The sequence below is a fragment of the Ostrinia nubilalis genome, chromosome 6, assembly GCF_963855985.1.
Source record: "Ostrinia nubilalis chromosome 6, ilOstNubi1.1, whole genome shotgun sequence".
Taxonomy (NCBI): Eukaryota; Metazoa; Arthropoda; class Insecta; order Lepidoptera; family Crambidae; genus Ostrinia; species Ostrinia nubilalis.
The window spans coordinates 16,811,162-16,832,689 of record NC_087093.1 but is presented as its reverse complement, the minus strand read 5'-3'; the positions used below and the strand labels follow the sequence as shown (position 1 = coordinate 16,832,689).

The window sequence follows — 21,528 nt, the reverse complement described above, 5'->3', positions numbered from 1 at the left end:
TAAAATTATGTTTTAGTGATTATTAAGTCTACAACAGATTCGATGGTTCTTCAGGAGTATTCCACCATCATAAGTATAAAATCACAAAACTTTCTTACATTTTCATTCTAGTTTTCCTAAAACTTATTTTAAGTCAGGATGACAAAATTCCAACCTCATACATCATTCAACTTTACGATACAATTTACCTTTTTTAAATAAAAAAAGTTATAACTACTTGACTCGTCCTTGTTTGGTTTTTATTCTCCGAATCAAAAAATCATCATCATCACGAAAATGTTTGCAGCCTAAAGTTATAGACACGCTTCGGTACTTAATGCGCCTATAACTTGGAGCTAATATTGGTCCAGATCTGCTTGGATATTGGTAGCAAACTTTTTGTCCAACTGCAGGTAGCATTCCGCAAACACGTCCTGTTCTTCAACGTCATCTAAGCTATAATTATCTTTTTACTGACCGTCTTCTCGCCACACCTTAGCTTGAACGAATCTTGGTTTACAATACAAAGTTAAATAAAATATTGGATATCTTTTTTTTAAACTGGCTGTAAAATCGTTGACCCCTAAATACTTGTTTATTCAAGAAAAATAACTAGGTGTATAAATTATTTTTTGTAATTGGATATAGGTACGATCATTGACTCCTTTATTAATTTACTTTATACGAGGAAACTACGGCTCATTATATAGCAATCAGATCGCACGCTATTGTGCGGGATTAAGCCATCCAGACTACAATGCCTTGGATGGAAAATTGGTTGCATTGATGGAGTAATTTGGCAAGTTCCAAAAACGTACGCTGAGTCTGATAAAATTATCCAATTTAGATGAGCTCACCATGAATTTACGTTAGGTGTGCTCGCTAGCGAATAAGGTACGCCAAAGAAATCTATGAAAATTTTAGTTCTTGAAAGTAATCGTTATACGCACACAGATGTGTATTAACTTGAACTGCGGAAATGTGAGTAGGTAACTACCTAATTACATAGCTTCCAAACGTCTGCACTAAATTGGATAAGTCTTTTTTCATTTATGGCGGTACAAAGTTCGCCGGGCCAGCTATTAGTACATAATAATATTTACCAGTTTCTCTCCAGACAGCACCTCCAACAGCGCGAGCAGCTTGGTGCCATCGCGCAGGTCATAGATCAGGTCGTCGATACGCAATGGCGGCACACGCTGGAAAAACATACGTTTTACTGCTTGTACTTATCAATAACGAGGTAGGTATAGTTATAGATGACCCACGCTGAACTGTCCCGCCAAACTCAATGACAGGGGGGCGCTACCATCGTTCAACTATTATGGTTTCCAACATGGCAAAAATCGGAACCAGCGATCCGGTATTGACGGTGGCGCCCCACTGTCAATGTCATCGATAGGACAGTTCACTATTTTGGAACTATATAAGTTGGATTCTCAAATCCAAATCAAGGATACACGAAAAGAGTTTTCATTCATTTCATTTATGTTTTGCTCTTAGAATCTGTAAACAACATCTAAATTGCCTGTAGATAATTGATGTTACTGGTAAGGCTGAAAAGGTTTCAGTGGAAGAATTAGGTTTCTAAAAAGAAGACCTAATATTCCATAGTTAACTAGGTAACCTAGTTAAATACTTATTGAGTAAAAAACACACCAGTAAAAACAATTTTATTAAATATCTTAAAATATGAATACTGTTGGAGAAAATAATTCATACCTTTGATAAATGTGAATTGATCCAATTGACGAATGTTTTCTTTTGTACTCTTTCCTGTTCATCTGAAACAAAGAAAACCAAAAATTATTAGATGTTCTCGATATACACGTAATGTAACATAGAACTAAACTAAACCTTTTTCTAAACTCATTGAAAAAATTAAATACGCACACTAATGGCATTATCGAATTCCGTAAAAAGAAACAAAAGAAAATAGAAAAGAAAAATGTATTCTTTACCGGCCAGTAAAACATTAGTTACCTAGGTAATTCTTTATTTAAAGGAAGTTTAAAACCAACTTTCTGACATTTGTAAAAAGTTTAATTGGTTCCGTGTTCATGACATTTTTTTTATAATTAGTAGTAGTGATCGATGCCTCCTTTTAAGCTTAAAGAAGCCTGTGCCATTTAATCTAAATATATACTTCTATACTTAGTCTATACTATCTATACTAATATTATAAATGTGAAAGTAACTGTCTGTCTGTCTGTCTTGCTTTCACGTTTAAACCACTAAACCGATTTTAATGAAATTTGGTATAGAGATAGTTTGAGTCCCGGGAAAGGACATACTAAGAATAGTTTTTATTCTGCTTTTTGAAACAGGGACGAGCGCGATAATGTTTTTCTGTGACAGACAAAATTCCACGCGGACGAAGCCGCGGGCGGAAAGCTAGTTATTAATTAATTATCCCACCAAAACATTCTGTAAAAAAACTAGCCAAGTCTCGATAGAGCTGCTTGTTTATCTCTAAAAAGTAATGAAATCTAGACAAGTGCCAAGTCTATGGTTCCTTACTGCGATTTCTTTATTATTATAGTTAATGTTGTGTGACTTGTCCGTTGAAGGGTGACAGAACCAGGTGCTCCATGACACCATTGCACCAATCTGTCACCAGAACCGCTACCCATTGACGATGGAAAATTTCCACTTGGAAAACGTTGATTCATCAATAACCAACAATTGTAGGTTTAATAAAGCTGCGTATTTCAATAATACTTATGTATGATTATCTTAATAAATATTGTCAACGGCCAAGTCACACAACATTAACTATAATAATAAAGAAATCGCAGTAAGGAACCATAGACTTGGCACTTGTCTAGATTTCATTACTTTTTAGAGATAAACAAGCAGCTCTATCGAGACTTGGCTAGTTTTTTTACAGAATGTTTTGGTGGGATTTCACTTCTTTTTGTAGAAAGTGGCAAAATTATTTAACGTCGTCGTTTTATTGACATTTTTTTACGATTATTAAACACAAATAAACTCAACGACCTTTAAAATGGACAACGAATCAGAATTGTTTTAATAACATAACCTTAGCGAACCTTACAATATAATAAACGAAATCAACGAAATCAACGAAATGCAAATTACACAACATTCAACTTAATCGACGGGGGGCTCTAGAAAGGAAAGAAATCTGGACACCGCACCGCTTGCTAGTGCTAGCGCCATCTAGCGGTGAGCGATACAGGCGAACACCACGGTGCGGGAGTAGTATTGACTATGAATGTGGTGTTACTCCAGATCTCCGATTTTCCTAGTTTTTATAGTTTTCCCTTTATGTGGCCATTAAACCCTAACTCTGTACCAAATTTCAGCTCTCTGAGTTTATGGGAAGTACTAGTTCTATTTTGATGATCATCAGTGAGTGAGTGAGTGTCGTAAATGGGCACTTCTTCGAAATCGCATTCTTCGGCTGATTCATATGGACAAATTTCAAATTCAATTTTAGGTTTGTAACATAGACTCATATGAAAATAGGTACACCCAATAACATATATTTGGATAAGGGACTCGTTTTTGTAATGTAGTTTTCAAGATATCGACGTTCAAATATTTTGTGCCCATATGAATCAGATTTTGTTACATATTAATCAAAAATAGAAATAAAATTTATGACATTTATGTACAATTGGCTCTAAATTAAGAAAATAATCATATTATAACAAAAACAATGATCTGTTGTTATAAAAAAATGCAACGATTCCACAATAATTCGTGAAAAATCATTTTTTTGAAACTTTAGTATACATCCATAACATTTTGTCATCATCATAATCATTTCAACTGAACATAAGCCTCTCCCAATGATTTCCATAATGACCGGTTGGTAGCGGCCTGCATCCGGCGCCTTACTGTGGGAGGACGTTCTACACTGAGCTTTCTAGCACGTAGCTTCCACTCGGCCATCATTTCTGTATAATATGTGTCCTGCCCATTATCACTTCAGCTTGCTAAAACATCGGACTATGCCACCATGCGACTTTAGATCGTTTACGGATCTCCTCATTACAGATTCGATTGCATAAAAAAAAACAAGCATAGTCCACTCCATAGTACACTATGCAACTTTGTGATTCGTAAGCCTACAGTGAGAGGCCGCTTTTCAGTACAATTTGTCATCACTGATAAACACACACTGGATGTAGACTTTCATCTTATGGCACTAAGGTATTTTAGATGACTCTACCGAGCTATATCACTTATCCAAGCTATTGTTGTTAAGACGTCCACCTACAAGGTGAAGAAGGTGAGATGAGCTTATAGAGGTTGTGGCAATGGCAATCAGTTAATCTCGAAATCATTGGAGGCCTATGCTCAGCAGTATATTATTATGTGCTATGGACGCCATAAGTGTAGCTGAAATAATAATAAAAATAAATAAATCGTTGGGCAATTTCATACAGCGCCATTTAGCTACAAAATAAGCAACAAATATGCTTGTGTTATGGTTGCTAGCTTAACGGATATACTACTTATTTACTGTTTAAACACAAATTATTCTTAACATAAAAATGATAATGTTTTTTTTATTCATAACAAGACCGCAATCGCACCTGGTCTTAAGTGAGATGCAGTCTGGGATGTCATTCTTAGTTAAAAAACCCTTTTTTTGGTGCTTGAAAGACCAAAAACTAATTTATTTTATGATTCATGTAGGGCCCTGACCATATGAATCACGCACAGATAAATCAGTTTTTTGCCTAAAATCGAGCAAAACTTGTCATACATACAGACTACAGTGTTGTCATTTTTCTACATGATTATTTAACCCAAAAGCATCACAAGAAAGACAGATTAGATTTTTAATGCAATAATGTAATTTTATAAAGTAGGCATTGTAATCAGCATGCCACCTGAACCAAGCACAGATGAATCAAGTATTTGCCTTCGTCACACCGGGTTCTAAGCCAACCAGCTCCACGTCTGCCTTCTAGCTCATCCGTTGCAAGATGGGCTTGCCTCCACGCCAGAAAGCAGACTCTCATGATTAAAACCTGACCAGTTATGGTCATGAACAGCTCACGCCATATGAATCAGTATTTTATGCCGGACACTGCTTATTTATTTTTTTGCGAACAAACTAACTTAATTAAAATTATGACACATTTTTTTTGTAGAAGGACAACTCATTAGCTTTCGAAATAATTTTAATTTATATTGATATATCAAAAGGAAAATGCTACATCAACCATTTTGTTCCGGAAAATGGCTAACGGACACACCATATGAATCAGAGAATCACACTTCAAATATTTTTATTTTGTATAAAGACAGCAATTATGTCAAAAATGTAATTTGCGCCAGATAGGGCTATAGCTAAGCTATACGAAAAAAATATTGCATGCCATTTTGTTAGTTGGTTACAGAACTATACCCAAAGACATCGAAAATTTTGCCTCCGAAGAAATACCCAAATGCGAAACTTTGCTTTCGCTTAACTTCGGAACTAAATGACCTACAGACTTGAAATTTTGGATTTTAAGTATGTGATTATAGCTTACTAGATGACGAAAATTTCTGCGTTCTGGTCTTATCCAGAGGTTCTCAAATAGGGGCCTGAAAATGCGGCGAAATGGTTCCAGTAAAGGATGGTACGGCAGTGTTTGCTTCGCGCTCGACTTGGCGGGGGCACTACCGTGCCCCCAGATTATTGCTTCCGAAATTTATTTTAAATGAAGTCAATACTAATTTGGTTTCATTTTACTGAATGACTTCTTGGCGCTATAAACAACAACATGACAATGCTGAATCGGTCAGCGTTCGATATAGCGCGAGCTAATACGATTCTAATCGAGTGAATCACTCGCATCCTAAAATATATTCGTCACAGGTACAGGAATAAGTTTGTATTGTAGTGTGACTCATCCGAACCCTTATCCAGGCCACACAATATGCTTGTTGAATCCTATCGTCAATTAAAACTAAACTACTAACTATAAACTATTAAATGGGACCAAGATTTTTTCAAGACCGTGTATAAATGACGGAGTTATTATAAAAACAAGTAATATTATAAACTAACCTAATTTTAAATACAAAAAAATTCTGAATTGGAAACTTCCTTCTTTTCAGTCGGTTAAAAATGACGTCCGATTTCACGTCTATTTTCTAATACCTAAACCTTTTGAAATTAAGCACAACTGAAACTGGATTTCAGAGTATCACGGTAGGTTAATCAACCAAGATTTACTATTCTCATGATCCCATTCCCATTAATGCAATTCCTGCAGGATTACAACTTGACCGCTAATAAAAATCCTGATTTGATTTGAATCAAGATCAAGCTTATCCCAAGAAAATATCGGACAATCGTTGAACCCGCAACAAAATCAGAAGAAAATCGAAGGTTCGTATGTTAGTTTGCACCCGGCCTTACTATCTCTGTCAAGTTCACTGCACGTCTGCGCGCAGACAACAGCAGCGCACGCGCACCGACGCATTTCTATTTGCAGTTTAATGCGTTCGTAGACTTCTAAGGAGGCTTCGCACTTAAAACGTAACGGTGATCAGGGATTACTTATTTAATTGTCAGTTCTCGGAAAACGTCTGCTCTGATAAGTCCAATGAATAAGTCCATTTTTTGCTCCCAATTTGTGAAATAATACCACCTATAGTTACTTACTTCAGTTATTGGATTGAGACAATTACCTACTTATTAATAACCTAACCGCGGTAGGATTTTTTTGCTTAAAATCCAGAAGGATTCTTTCTGGAAGCCAGAGAATTCTTTGTGCCATTAAGTTTGCTTTATTTATACCATTTTAAATGGCATTAATTATTAAGTAAATAAACCAATGCTTCTAAGAGACAATAGCAGTACCGAAGCATTTTCATCAAACTAAATTTAAATCACAAATATTTCAACCTGTCCGCACAATCCTCACAAAATTTAGGATCTCATAAAAACAGTTGACACAAACTTAAGAGCTCTTCGACTTTTACTACATTTAGATGTAGTAATTTATAACATTCGCGGACCATGAATTTTATCTCTAGGTATGTTTCTTTTACAGATATGAAATAAAGTAAAAGACTTGGTCTTAATAACAAACCTGCATAACAATAATTAATGCAAACAGTTTTTATTGTCGATGATACTGAATAAACATTTTTTCTTTCTTTCTTTCTTTCTTATTCATCACTGCATAGGCATTATAGACACAGATGAAATCGTAATCAAAACCAAGTACAACGCTTCACAGCACAGCTTCCAATAGGCTTACTGAAAACTCTGGAAAAACAACCTGAAATTTTAATTTCATCAAGGTAGAGTTTCATATTGATCCATTGTTTAGAGTAAAAATAATGTGCAAAGGATATTTTTTTTATTATTATTTATTATTATAATATGTAGATCTGAAAACTCTGAAAAAAACAACCTGAATTTCATCAAGATAGACTTTTAATTGATGAATATCCGTATCTTATGCATAATGTTACATTGTTATATGGGGTAGATCCTACATCTACTCGTATAGCCGTCAGTTATATCGATTGGTATCAACAAAATATATTTACATACAAACACACCCACAAATCATCCATTGTTTGTTTTTATTCGTCGATAGATTTCAGGTTTGATAATGGAATTTCCTCCAAATTACTGGGGAGGGCCAAAGTACATTCCACAACACACCAGCCTATATAATTCTATAGCAAACTCGCTCGTATTACGACGGTATAAGATGCTTCAGCGTATAACTTGACGTGCTGTAGTCAGTACATTCCTGCGTGATTCCCTCAGGAAGAGCTGTCGCGGCGTCACGCGGCGGGATCACGCACTTGGCACGGCGTGACACGGGAGGAATATTAGGGTTGCTACGCAGTTTAAAGATGATTACGATTTGGTAGAGCCCTAAATGGTGAAAACATTGTTTTTTTCTGGGGATCAATTCGAGCTTTTACTATGTTGAAACTGTGAATAATTTACACTAAGTGTAGAGCGTATAGCTGCACTATACTGTAATTAGGACATTGGCAGCTTCGATCAACCTGCAGAAGAAATATGATTCCAAGATTCTGAGGGCGCGTTAAGCTGTCGATTGCATGGAGCCTTGTCAGACACTTGTGGTGGTTCATAATTAGGGCTGACACCAGGGTTATGATCTCAGTAGTTACAATCAATCAACCCACATGATAGAAGAAGAAAAAGACCCACCTACGCACAAAAAATATTTGAACTAATTTCCAAAGCACTTGGCCTTGAAATTGGGCTTCATTTAGCGACTTCGTTTCGATCTCGTTAACTTAGTAGGTATCACGCTGACTAGCAAATTAATCTTCCCAAAGTTCATTAGATACATTGATCGATTTATTAAGGACCCTCGACCTCCAAGGAGGTAGGAGTGATATCGACAAAATTAAATGCCTGCGGCAGCAAAATATTTGACTAGCTTTTGCATTAACATCCTGTATGGCTCCATTTTGTATGGTAATTAGTTTCTACTTTAAACTTTTCATTAGTCTATACAAATAAAGATAATTTTGATTTTACTTTATAAAAATAAATTCAGATGAAAAAAAGTGCCAGATATTAGGAAAACTGCATTTAAATCTGTTGCGTAGTTTAAAAGATCTAAGCGCACAGACAGCGGGAACAACTTTGTTTTTTTATACTATGTAAAGATAAAGATTAATCAACCCTACAATTTCTACGTTGCGTTGGTTAAATTTTTCAAAACTTATTACAGCTTTCAACGCTTGCGTGCCGCAACTTGGTTTCTGGCTGCGCATCGCGGGGCAACTTAGCAACTTTATTGGCATTGACAGCGACTCTACCCGGAAGTTAAGTATAGTATACCATAATGATAGCTAGATTTGTTTTCGATGGGGATTTTGTAGAAAATTGACAGTAATATTTCGTAAGAATAAACTTACTTAGGTCACCTAAAACAAACCTATAATATTCATTATTCCTTCTCTATAATGATAAGTAGCCACTACTTTGTGAACATTTCCACTAACCGCCTACCTACCTATTTTTACTTTGCTTGAAGATAAGTTGGCGAGTTATCAGCACGTACTACCTACTTATAATTTATTCTTACCCAAGTAGAGCGTGGATAAAATAAATTCTATTAGATTATACCTTGGATGTAAAGACAAAGAGTCATCTTACTGATTAGAAATTACATAATTTCATAATTAGTTTGTTTTTTTAATGAAAAACAGCAAAATTCCTATGATTGAAATATGAAAATCCATGGTATCAAATAACCTCATGGTACAGTCGACTGCACGTCAACGTAAACACTGTGGTATCTTACGTAGTTGCGATAGAGGCGAATTTGCAACGAAAGCTTGATGTGCTGTCGACTGTACATAAATTATTCAGTAAGATTTATAGTAACTTTCAACTCCGGTGTGTACAAAATATAATAATGGGTGGTCCAGTGTCAAATGTAGTTCATTGGATTGACCCCGAGTCCCCGACGCCGGGCCACAGAATAAGTAATAGTACCGCCGGGCGCTATTGTGGCTCCCACCCATCCGCCCACGGTAATTTGCATTGTAACGAAAAGGAAAATCACAAGTTATTTGACACTGAGCTGTGTATTATTTGCAAAGATTCTTTGGGAGGTTCTTTTGGAACGTCTTTTAAAAGCAATGTATCCCAATGTAGCTATTAGTAGGTAGGTACACTAGGTATCTACTTGGGTACATAATACCCCGTCCATATTTAAGGCCCAATGAATCCAATAAATTGTCTTGCTCCTTCGATGTTCCTACATCCAGTAAAAATGGAGACATAAAGTGAGCTCTATGAAGAAGTTTAATCAAGTAAACGACCTTTTGTTAGGAAGAAAACGACTACGACAACACGCGCGAACCGATTGCATTATTTTAGATGTCTATATTGTCTATAGAGCTCGTAGTTACTAAAGAAAATTAATTCCTAAAGCTAAGCATGACTCTTTCCATTTGTGGATGGACATTAATGAGCATCCACTCGTCCTTCATAACACTGAACCTATTTATTTAATTTTAATTCACCTTTAATAATAGTTTGGATTTCATGAAATTTTATTTGGTAGAGTCCCTGGTGTATGGTATTGCGTTGTGTAGGTCGCGGTCAACCGGCCATACCATGGCCCTGCCATTAGTTCGCGGTAACCATAAGAGTGACGTCACCGGCCATGGCGTTTGCCGTCCAATGTCAAGTTCTACATCAGATAGCGTGGAGTAAATAAAAGGCTTTTTGGTAACAAATAAACAGGGGTTTTTCGATGTTGTTTTCCTACAAAAAGTTGTTATATTTGAGCATCAGAATCACTTCTTTCAAGAATATGTATATGAAAAGTTCATACTTGACTAGAAGATGAACGCGCGCTCAAACCGGAAATTTTAATTCAGAAACTTTGCAAAATATTTTAAAAAATCTGATCTTGATCAATAATTTTGTTTTAAGAATAAGAATAAGAAACATACATAGCCAGGGATTTTAGAGATTATTTTGGATGGTACCGGTTAAGATACGTTATTTCACATAATACCGTAAATATTTGAGAAGGAACATAACACGGACAATGACATCATCGCTGGGACATGAGCACAATACAATGGGCAAAAACCGACACCAGCTATTAGAGTCAAATGTATTGGAGTCGTGTGAATTCTAAACCGTCCGCGAGGTCGAACTTACTGCCCATAATAATGGCCCAATATTGTACAGTCAAGAATTTGAGGATTGAAAAGATCGTTACTTACGTTAGAAAGAAGGGGTACCTACCTATATTTTTAAGTTTTGGGTACTGTTCCATTTAAAATTATCAAAACAACTAAAAAGAAAAAGATAGCCAACCTCTCTATCATCATCATCATCATCATCATTTCAGCCATAGGACGTCCACTGCTGAACATAGGCCTCCCCCAATGCTTTCCATGTTGATCGATTGGCAGCAACCTCTCTATAGTTCAGAATATCGGTTAACCTTCGGCCTATCCTCACTTCTCATCAGGTGAGATGTAGGTCAAGAGCATCCTCGTTGTAACAAGTTAAAAAAAAGAGTTACTTCTAAGAAAAGTGTGCCTTAAGTGTTTTATTTTATTATTTTTAATGGCCTGAGTTAATGCGTGAAATATAAAAAAAAAGTAGATATGAAATAACGCTAATTAATAGTCATGAAGTTTTTAAAATTAGGGACAATATCTATGTTTTCGGTGTCTAAATAAAAAGTAACAGTCGAGTTCGTAGCGTGCGCGTGGGCGTCAGAAAAACTAAAACTTACGCATTTGTGCCAAGGTCGCACGAATAAACAAAATGGTTAGAAGCTACTATCCAATTACTATTTGGACTGTAGGTTTGTAATGATACACGTCACTACATTACTCGTAATTGACGAAAATATTATGTGACAGGTTTATCTGGGCAGGCTCTATTAATGATTTGGAAGTCACACTCCTAGAGACAAATACAAACAAATAGCAACAAAAAAGAAGAATTGCCGACTTCAAAGATTGGAAGGTCGATTCCTTCGCCATGATAATGAAGTATAAAAAGCTACAGTAAACATGCGCGCGCGACCACAGGATGATCTAACGCAACCTTGGCGCCAAGTTGTGGCGCTCGCAAGGCACGACACTGCGCCCGGCCTCTTTCGGTACGCATTGTAGTTAGATGGCGATCCAAATCTTTCAACTAAGTTACTTAGTGGGTACATTAAGATACTAATAATATGTCTCACGGTATACTATACCTACTGTAATGTAATTTCTCAGAGCTCCGAAAAATGGATCCTTAACTTTAATAAAGAAATACTTAAAGAAATTTTGTGGATAAAAACGCAAAGACATCCATCATCCATGTCGTTTATCAAATTCTTTATTGCTATTCCACACGTTAATATAGGACAGTATGAACCCGGTCGGGTACAGCAAAAATTAGAAATCCACACATGACTGTAATGATTTGTAGCTTTTGTACCTTTATGTTCATAAACCAGTTATGTAGGGTTTATTTGACAAATTACACAGTCTAATAAATTAATATTCCGCGTAACGATCTCATGATGTAATTGATTTAATTAATATGCCTACATTATATTGAGATTTTACGGTGAGTGAGTAAGCCAATACGATTTGTAATAAAAAGAAACATTAACAACTATCTCACGTCGCAATAAGTTTTATGGGCGATGTAATTAAAGAGATTGATTTTAAAGAAGCCTTGGCTGTACTATCGTATATCTAACCGGCAGACCTTGGACACCAAACTGTCATTCATATGAATACTTTCATAAAGATAACTATTGAATTACAAACATTAATCATCATGAAATTATTATCTTTAAGTTCTCAGCATATTTATTGCTTTCTGAACTCGATTGTTTATTATCTGAATCTGTACAAAGGTTCTTAGAGCTAATTAAAGACTCTTTGATGGAATTGTAAACAAAAAAGTTAATTGAACAGGATTCCAATTGATTACCTACCTCAACTTCAAAGTCACACCCAAGAGATACGAACTTGAAGATAAATACAGGGTGTCCCAAAAACAATGGATAACCCTGTAACCATCGATAGGCCTCGCCATGATCTCCCTAACGTCCATTTTTGACCCCAGTAAAAATATCACCGTTTTCAAGATTTTTAAGTTTTTGTGCATTTTTAGAAAATTGCCATCTGCAATTACTTTTTCTCATGACATTTCTACAAATGAGGATACTTTTCAATCTAGTTTTTTTCCTTATCACAAGGGATAGTTAGGCTATCATAAGAAAAGATCAAAGTTCAACAAACTAGTTTGAAAGTATGAAAATTTTAAGAAATTGCAGAAGAGAAGGAAAAATTAATTCATTGTCTTGTACTTTTGATCAGCCATCGTGTAAAAAAAATGTAGGAAGACCATCGTGCCCATTACCTTAAAAACTTCCTTGGTTAATTGAGATTCTAAAAAGGTATCACAAGCCTATGTATTCTGTATTATTTTTATCTTATGGCTACTTGAATAGCAACTAGTATGAAAACTGCAAAAATGAGTTTTTCTCGTAATAGTTAAACTAGGACTGCATGCATAGTGGCATTAAATACAAATGGATAATTTTTGGCGTAGGAATTTTAATAAAGCAACATTTTATCATCATCATCATCATCATCATTTCAGCCATAGGACGTCCACTGCTGAACATAGGCCTGTACCCCAATGATTTTCATAATGACCGCTTGGTAGGGGCCTGCATCCAGCACCTTCCTGCTTACCTTTATGAGGTCGTCGGTCCACTTTGTAGGTGGACGTCCTACGATGTGCTTTCCGGTACGTAGCCTCCACTTGAACCCTGTTGCACCATTGGCCGTCCGTTCTGCGTTTTTTTGATTACTTAATTTTTGTTTTACATGTTTTACACCTTGCCTATAGACAGATACCCGTGATGATACACGGCTCAGAAACGTGGATTTTTTGCACAGCGTGCTATGGAAGGGGCTATGCTCGGGTTTCTTTACGAAACCGTATCAGAAATTAGGAGAGCTGTAAACGAACTAAAGTCGCTGACATACCCCGACAGATCAGCAAGCTGAAGTGGCAAAGGGCAAGGCACAGTAGTTTGCAGAACTGAGGCAGCAGGGTTCAAGTGGAGGCTATGTACCGGAAAGCGCATCGTAGGACGTCCACCTACAAAGTGGACCGACGACCTCATAAAGGTAAGCAGGAAGGTGCTGGATGCAGGCCCCTACCAAGCGGTCATTATGAAAATCATTGGGGTACAGGCCTATGTTCAGCAGTGGACGTCCTATGGCTGAAATGATGATGATGATGATGATAAAATGTTGCTTTATTAAAATTCCTACGCCAAAAATTATCCATTTGTATTTAATGCCACTATGCAGTCCTAGTTTAACTATTACGAGAAAAACTCATTTTTGCAGTTTTCATACTAGTTGCTATTCAAGTAGCCATAAGATAAAAATAATACAGAATACATAGGCTTGTGATACCTTTTTAGAATCTCAATTAACCAAGGAAGTTTTTAAGGTAATGGGCACGATGGTCTTCCTACATTTTTTTTACACGATGGCTGATCAAAAGTGCAAGACAATGAATTAATTTTTCCTTCTTCTCTGCAATTTCTTAAAATGTTCATACTTATAAACCAGTTTGTTAAACTTTAATCTTTTCTTATGATAGCCTAACTATCCCTTGTGATAAGGAAAAAAAACTAGATTGAAAAGTATCCTCATTTGTAGAAATGGCATGAGAAAAAGTAATCGCAGGTGGCAATTTTCTAAAAATGCACAAAAACTTAAAAATCTTGAAAATGGTGATATTTTTACTGGGGTCAAAATTGGACGTTGGGAGACCATGGCGAGGCCTATCGATGGTTACAGGGTTATCCATTGTTTTTGGGACACCCTGTATGTGCTTCATCTTAGTTTCATACTAACATTGTGAATTATTATAAAACCTGACAATTTACGTGGGCGAGTGAAGAAGCCTTAATCACACATACCTACCTTGATAACTTTTTATAACGCCAATATAGTCTTAAAATGAAGTATAGCGGAAAGATGTCATTGTTTGTTTGTATTGAATAACCTCCGAAACTACTGGAGCGATTTGAAAAATTCCATCACCATTAGAATCCTACATTTTCTCTGATGAACATAGAAGTTCGCTGGGTCAGCTAGTTTTAAATATTCGTGTTTGAATTTTAAATATCTCTTGAGTACCCTGTCAACAAGACGTCACTCGCACCTGCCCTATATCTGGCAGCCTCGGCGTGCACTCGGCCCTTGACGGTCATTGGCGACCGCGATGACGTCATCCATGCAGACTATGGCGGAACTAATGGACCAGTCGGCGGATGTAACAGGTATGACAGGTTTAGTGGAGCCAAATTTATCCATAGGAACGACAGTTTAAAATTAAAACAGCGAAGATTTTAAATTTCTAAATCTATTTTTGATATTTCGACTCGAATGTTATATGGTGAAATTTATTCGATGGTCCTTTTAAAAAGATTTTGAAATTTTATAATTAAAGCTCAAATAAAACTTATCTAAGCGGGAAAATAATCACGTAAACTCGATGCTCAAATCACGAATACCAAATGAATGATGTAATTCAATACATTAACAAAGGTACCAAGTTCCTAACTAATATACCTGCCAAACTTTGAAAGAAGAAAACAAGGACAATGCAGGTGAACTAAATCTGGGCGTGGCATCATAATTGTTGCAAGTAATGACATCATAGTATTTCCGTTGTATGTATGTAATGTCACGTACTACGTTTGGCAGCGAGAGCAGGCCATCAGGGCTGAGGCAGAAGCCAAAACATTGTTTGTCGGCATTTTTTGTATAACTTACAAATGAATACATCATATCAACTGGCAACTGTCAAAACACCTTGGAGTACGAGTAGTTTAGCCGAATCTTGCTATATTTACGGAACTCTCAAATGCTTCCGAACGAGTTTTAGAAATAATTTTATCATTGCAAAATGCCAAAGAAAGTAATGTTTGTTAAGTTTTAATACCCTGATTGAAAAAGGAATGAACGTTTCGATGTTTTATTATATTCGATCTGTGACAGTGAGATCTATCAGCTATTATCCTCTAATTTTAGCTGTGCGCGATAGAGTCCATACGGTCCTATATTATTTTTGAAGATCCTCTGCAACATGTGGAATACCAATAAAGAAGTGAATTATGGAAAATTGTAATAAAACCATATTCTCGTCAATTGAGCTCCTGGCGTATGGTGTATTAATGATAATGATGTCATTAGTTCACCCGATGACCCAGTTATTTCAGAGAGCCGCAGCAACAATTATATCATCGCGCTGCGCACGCGTCATCGACGCATCACTCATTAGAATCTGAAGTGTTTGTTTAATTGCTAATGTATTCGATTTGTAGAAAAGAAACCATGCTATACAGAGTGTAATTTTTTGGAGAATTTGATATTGATCCTGTAGGAAAAGTAGACCCTGTATATTTTCATTGTTTCAAATACATAGTAGGGATAAAATAAGAGATCCAGAGGCACACCGTAAACTGGTACCTGGATGACAAATTTCAAAGAGACAAGTAATTGGGCCCGTGTACTGACGATGCTAACTAATAACTAAAATGAAAGCCGACCCCACGTAATGGGAATGGGCGAGAGCAAAGTAGAAGAAGACAGAGAAAAGTTTGATGAACTATGTAATCTATTAAATGTTAAGTAATACAATTTAAAACCAAATTATGCAAATTGAATTACATTTACGTGAAATTGGCAGCTAAAGAAGACACAAAATTACCATAATTATCAAAACATCGGCGAAATGATTAGTTACTGTACCTAATGATTGACAATTTATCGATGGCCAACCTTGACAGCCAGACACAAGATTACGCAAACGACCCAAATAATTGGGTTAATGTGTGATACATGATTTCTACGGTTTCATTGCCTTGCTAGTAATTTGAGTCATTTTTCAACACATTCGCGAAGGTAAACATCAATGCAAATAATACTTACAGTTTCATTCTTAGATAATACAGTCTTGTAGGCTGAAAACCATTAAGATCGAAGATTAAGTGCGTCTGTTATAGGATTTTTCAAAGAAACTTCTAGAATATTTATTTTCAATCCGATAATTTTAGTTAAAATGATCCAAAGAAGACAACAGCGTGCCTTGATTACACCTAAAATTAAACTCTGTATAGCCTGACCGGGAACATAAAAACCCTGGCATAGAGGCGCGTCAATTGCATTTGATAGTGCAACACTGAGTACAGTCGTACCTGTGTTAAATTAATAGGCTAACTTTATGTATCAGGATTCAGGATTACGGGCTAATTTGATATTTTCATAAATTAACGAAAAAATATTATTATAGGTAACCTGGTTTAAATAAATTAAATGAAACCATCAATCGAGCTAGTAGGATTTATTTTATTATTCATCAATAATCAAATTCAGAACTTGAATATTCAACTGCAATGTCTGCTCATGAACGCTTCAAACTCGGTACTTCTTTCCCAATTCCATAAAATTCAACACTTAGAAAGTGACAAAAAACTTTAAAATAGGTAGGTAGTTGAAACAAACCACAGCTAATTTTCATAGTGGACTGTACTATACGATAAACATGTCAGTCAATTTGACAACCTTTGTTGGAAACATTATTCAATAAAAATATTGTCCGAACCCTTGGTATTTCTCTTCGACAAATACTTTAACACATTGCGAACCACTTTTCTTTCACGACTATAAAAAGATTTTAGCAATTTCATTCACAAAATCAATTGCGTACATTTAAAATAAAGTTTGTTTACACTTTGACAGCAATAGACTGACATGCAAGGTGACATGTCAATGAAGTTTTCAGTTACTGTTGCCATTAAAAGAAATTAGTACCATTAGTTTTCCGCAACATGGCGAGGGTTTTTATGTTCCTGGTCAGGCTATAAATGGTAGAGCAAAACTAGTAATTTTTTCTTTGTTCCTTCTATCATGAAGTTTTTTATGATTCTGTTCACTTCTCAATTCCCCATAATTTATTGCAGAGCCATAAAGGTTCATTTGATTGCTTCAATTAATTTCATGTTGCGTCCATTTTATGGCACACTGGCCTTCAAACATACGAGTAACATGGGCACTATGAGTACGAATTTAATTAAAAAATTGTACCTAATAACCAATTCTACACATTTGTAGTTAACTTCATATTTAATTACAATAAAGAAAATGCCTATTCTATTCTAATCTTGGTTTTATCTTATCTTTTCAGATAACTTAGTGTTTTAATTTGATCATAATCTAAAAAAATCTTAGTTTTATTATTTTCCTTTAGCACTTACATACTGATTAACAAACGGAGTAAGAAAATTACTCACTTTAAGTTAGGTTTTCAAACAATCTCAAAATAAACTTCTCAAAATTTTCTTTCGACTGGGAAAAGCAGGGAAAAGATACAACTTAAAACTTGTTGTCTTGTACCTTGTAAGTCAATCATACCTTAGTTTCTTAAGCATTATAATTGGAGTGCTTTAGGCGCATATTTATTACATTATTAACTATTCCATTACTATCGACTAAGCTTTGACTAATCGCATTGCAACGCTGCGCGAGAGCCGCGAGCGTTCGCATATAAAACGCTTTGCGAAATCAATTCTACGTGGCCACTAGCTTAGCCAAAAAGTACTTTATAGCAGAAAAAATAGAAAACACTTTCGTGTGCCTACAGAATTACAATAACAAGTATGAGGTCACTCCCGTGTTATGGCTTGAATGTAATGTGAAAATGTCAGCCAGTACGTGAGATAAGCTAAGTTATAGCAAAACAGTAAGGCTAGGTCATAGGAAACCTATCCACGTTTATTTAGGGAGGGTATTGTAGTTGTAAATGTATTTAGTTTATAGAAATAGACAATAACGAATGGTTTCCGGCGACATTTTGGACGCTAATGTCGGATATACCAAATGTGTTTCTTCTAAATATAACCGCGGAGTTTTATTTTTATAAATTCCTAGTTCAGTAAAACTCCAAAAGCTGAACTAATAGGTTTATTGTAAGCTCAACAACATATCAGACTTTTTGTGGCGAAATAGCATCAATGAGTCTACATAAAATACCACCGTGTGAAGGCCGTAGTCTTTACATTATCTATCAATCAGCCTATAATACTTACACCTACGCATAAATAATATATAGGAACTTATGTCGGTACACCACGTATGATGTACACAGTTACATAAAATCAGATTTTTACATTGTTTAATGCAAAATACAACCTATTACTACAACAAATGAGCTTTTATCTTGAAGTGCCATCGTCTGTCCTTGGAAAATTATCATTTTGTAGGACAAAGGGGTAATTAAAATTATGCGACTCGTAATTGCGATCTAATATACAGATATAGCCATCTATTGGTGTTTGTAGAGAACCGTATCTGATGTGAAACGCTAATAAGTGATAAATAGACTGTATCGTTAGTAAACACTTATAAATGTTAATCACGATAATCTCATCAACCTCCAGATGTCCGCAGTGTTTCTATTTTTATTTTTTATATCCTTTTACGTGAAACCGCCATTCTACCTTCACGGTGAAGGTAGAGTGACTTCATTTTAGTTTACAAGGAAACCGATGAAGATCTGTTTTGAATAATAAGTCAATAATTCTCGTGGAATACTTAATCGTTGTAAACCTGTTTAATGTTAGTCAATAATCTGAATCATGTAACTGCATACCTAACTATTTAACCGGAAATCCGGATGCAGTAGTCTCACGAATATAAAATTTCAAAAAGCTCTATTAAAAATTTACAGAAATAGTCTAGCATAATACAGTCTTCTACCCATAACATGTCATCCTATTAAATTACATTTAGTATTTTTTTGTTAAAAATAAAATGATATTACATAATTATCTTGAAGTCTATCATTCATTTAGTTTGTCTCAAAGATATTAGTCAATGCACCAGTACCTACCAGTATCAGTAAATGTTTATGTTTAAAATAAAGTCACACTCAATAACAATGTGACTAGTTAACTCAATATCAGGGAAATATTAATCAGTCCCGTAGGTCCAACCAACAATAATAGTTATAATTGACCTTTGCAATAATAGTAGATAGACAAGAGCGCAGAAAGAAAACAAACTTAACGCGCGTGGGTTGCTAATAAGAAAATTATCGGGTATCGACGCCTGCGCATAAATAAACACTATCGGGCTGTAAACAAGTACTATCTCCGCTAAATATAGCCGCATTACACATGCAGCAGACTTGCCTGCAGTCCAAGGAGGAGAGACCCTTCAGTCCAAACTCCAGACGATGTTGTTATTTAGTAGAGTAGTTCTACTGATACCATAAATCAATAATGTTTAAAAAACGGTTTAAGAACTTTATTTCTCAAAAAATTAACAATAATTCACTTCCTGAGAAACGCTCCAATTCTCATAAAAATCTAACCCTGATAATCCATTTAATTTTCCCTTAATGATTTTCAGGTGGGGATACCTTTGAAACCAATAAATGCCAAACCATAAAGTTGTAAGTGCCAGAGGATGTAATTTTCAGGAATCATAATAACGTTTCTTTGTTTTTGAGTCTCCTGAACATTTTATTTTCTAGAAAATATGGTTTGGCACGCCTCAAAATGTAAGTCAATTGAGATAATGAAAATGTGACGTCGTAGCTCTGTTTACCATGCAAAATTAATGGGAGAGACGCGTTTTGACAGTTCATAAATATTATGGTAATTGACTATGGTGTTAACAGCCGTTAAACATTAAGCTTACGAGTACCTACGTATGCTTCATGCTTTAATGTTCATATCTTTTAGAGAATTCGATACACGCGGTATAAAATAAATAATCTGTTATGGTTTTGTATGGGGCCGTTTTCCTTATGCTACAACTGCAGTCTACATCTTCCATTTTAAATTCCTATCATGTCGCTTCGCTTCTAAAGGAACACCCAACCTTTGATCAAAAAGAAACCTTGAATGAAGGTAGAAAGAGTTGCATTTAAATATGTAGAGCCAAAGCAGCGTTGGCGGTTATTTTTAAAGGTTCTGTCGTCCTTTTTGACTGGCTCAGAAATACTTTGGGACGGGGTTCACGTCCGTGTATTACAGATATTACAAATTTGTAATTTTATGCAATTTGTAATTGAAAACTAGTTCTTTTACGTGTATGTGAACGGCTAAACGGGTAGTTAGTATTAATGTCCCGTAATTATAAATCCGTTTGAGAACAACAGGGTTTTTATTACACTGTATTAGTCTTACACAAGGTTCTTTTGAATTTTTCAAAAGATGTACTATAGAATTTTATTTGCTTTTTCTATAATTTTATTTAGTAGCTTTTCTTCTCACCTATAAATTTTAGACTATATGATGTTGTAATGTAATCTGTTCTAATTTAAAATCAATAAATGGAAAAAAAATCTGTCCTATGGAATTTGCTTTAAAAAGGCTACGAAACATAATAACAAACTCACAAACTTTGCGTGCACAATACTAGTAATGATTCGGCAGAGACTACAAGTTACTCTACAATACTCGTCCTTAGTCAGCTTAGGTGCACAAATTCAGATACGTGTTGCGCAAGCGCAGCCGACAGAGACGCCGCTACACGCGCAAGTGAAATGGAGAGTGTTGCCGAATGCCGAATTTGGACTCGCATTTACGAACTGGTTTCGTTAGAGCTTGATATAGGTAGTGCAGTCCTTTTAAAAAGATGCCTACATGTCCTCACTGCATGTGTATGCAGTTGGATTAATGTCACAGTTTGAAATCGATACTCAAAATAAAGTAAAAACATAAACAAACGATATCTCTACACAATCGATCAATTAAGATAATGTCGCTTTGATTTAAAAATCATTTTTTAAGCACTAATGATAAGTAAAGATAAAGCTTGCATAATGTTTGCAAGTTGCACGGATTTTTAAAAAGAAAAGCGCAAAATTGATAAGAAAATGTTTTCCCTGCCTCCTGAAAACAATATAGGTATACTATTCTGCCAAAGGATTATTTTGATCCAATAGCAACGTTCAACTGTGGATACTTTACAGTATCGCTTAATTTTACTTCATCA

At 35.5% G+C, this 21,528-nt stretch overlaps 1 protein-coding gene across 2 annotated transcripts in view; it reads right to left on the bottom strand.

The window, feature by feature from the left end:
- The window catches only part of LOC135072717 (muscle-specific protein 300 kDa-like), a 101,602-nt gene that overhangs the window by 8,811 nt on the left and 71,263 nt on the right, over positions 1-21,528 (bottom strand). For both annotated transcript variants that reach the window (XM_063966745.1, XM_063966744.1), the window contains 2 exons: positions 1,702-1,763; positions 1,083-1,178 (listed from right to left, as the gene is read on the bottom strand). In XM_063966745.1, coding sequence (XP_063822815.1) covers positions 1,083-1,178; positions 1,702-1,763 — 158 coding nt within the window. The remainder of the gene's footprint in view (positions 1-1,082; positions 1,179-1,701; positions 1,764-21,528) is intronic.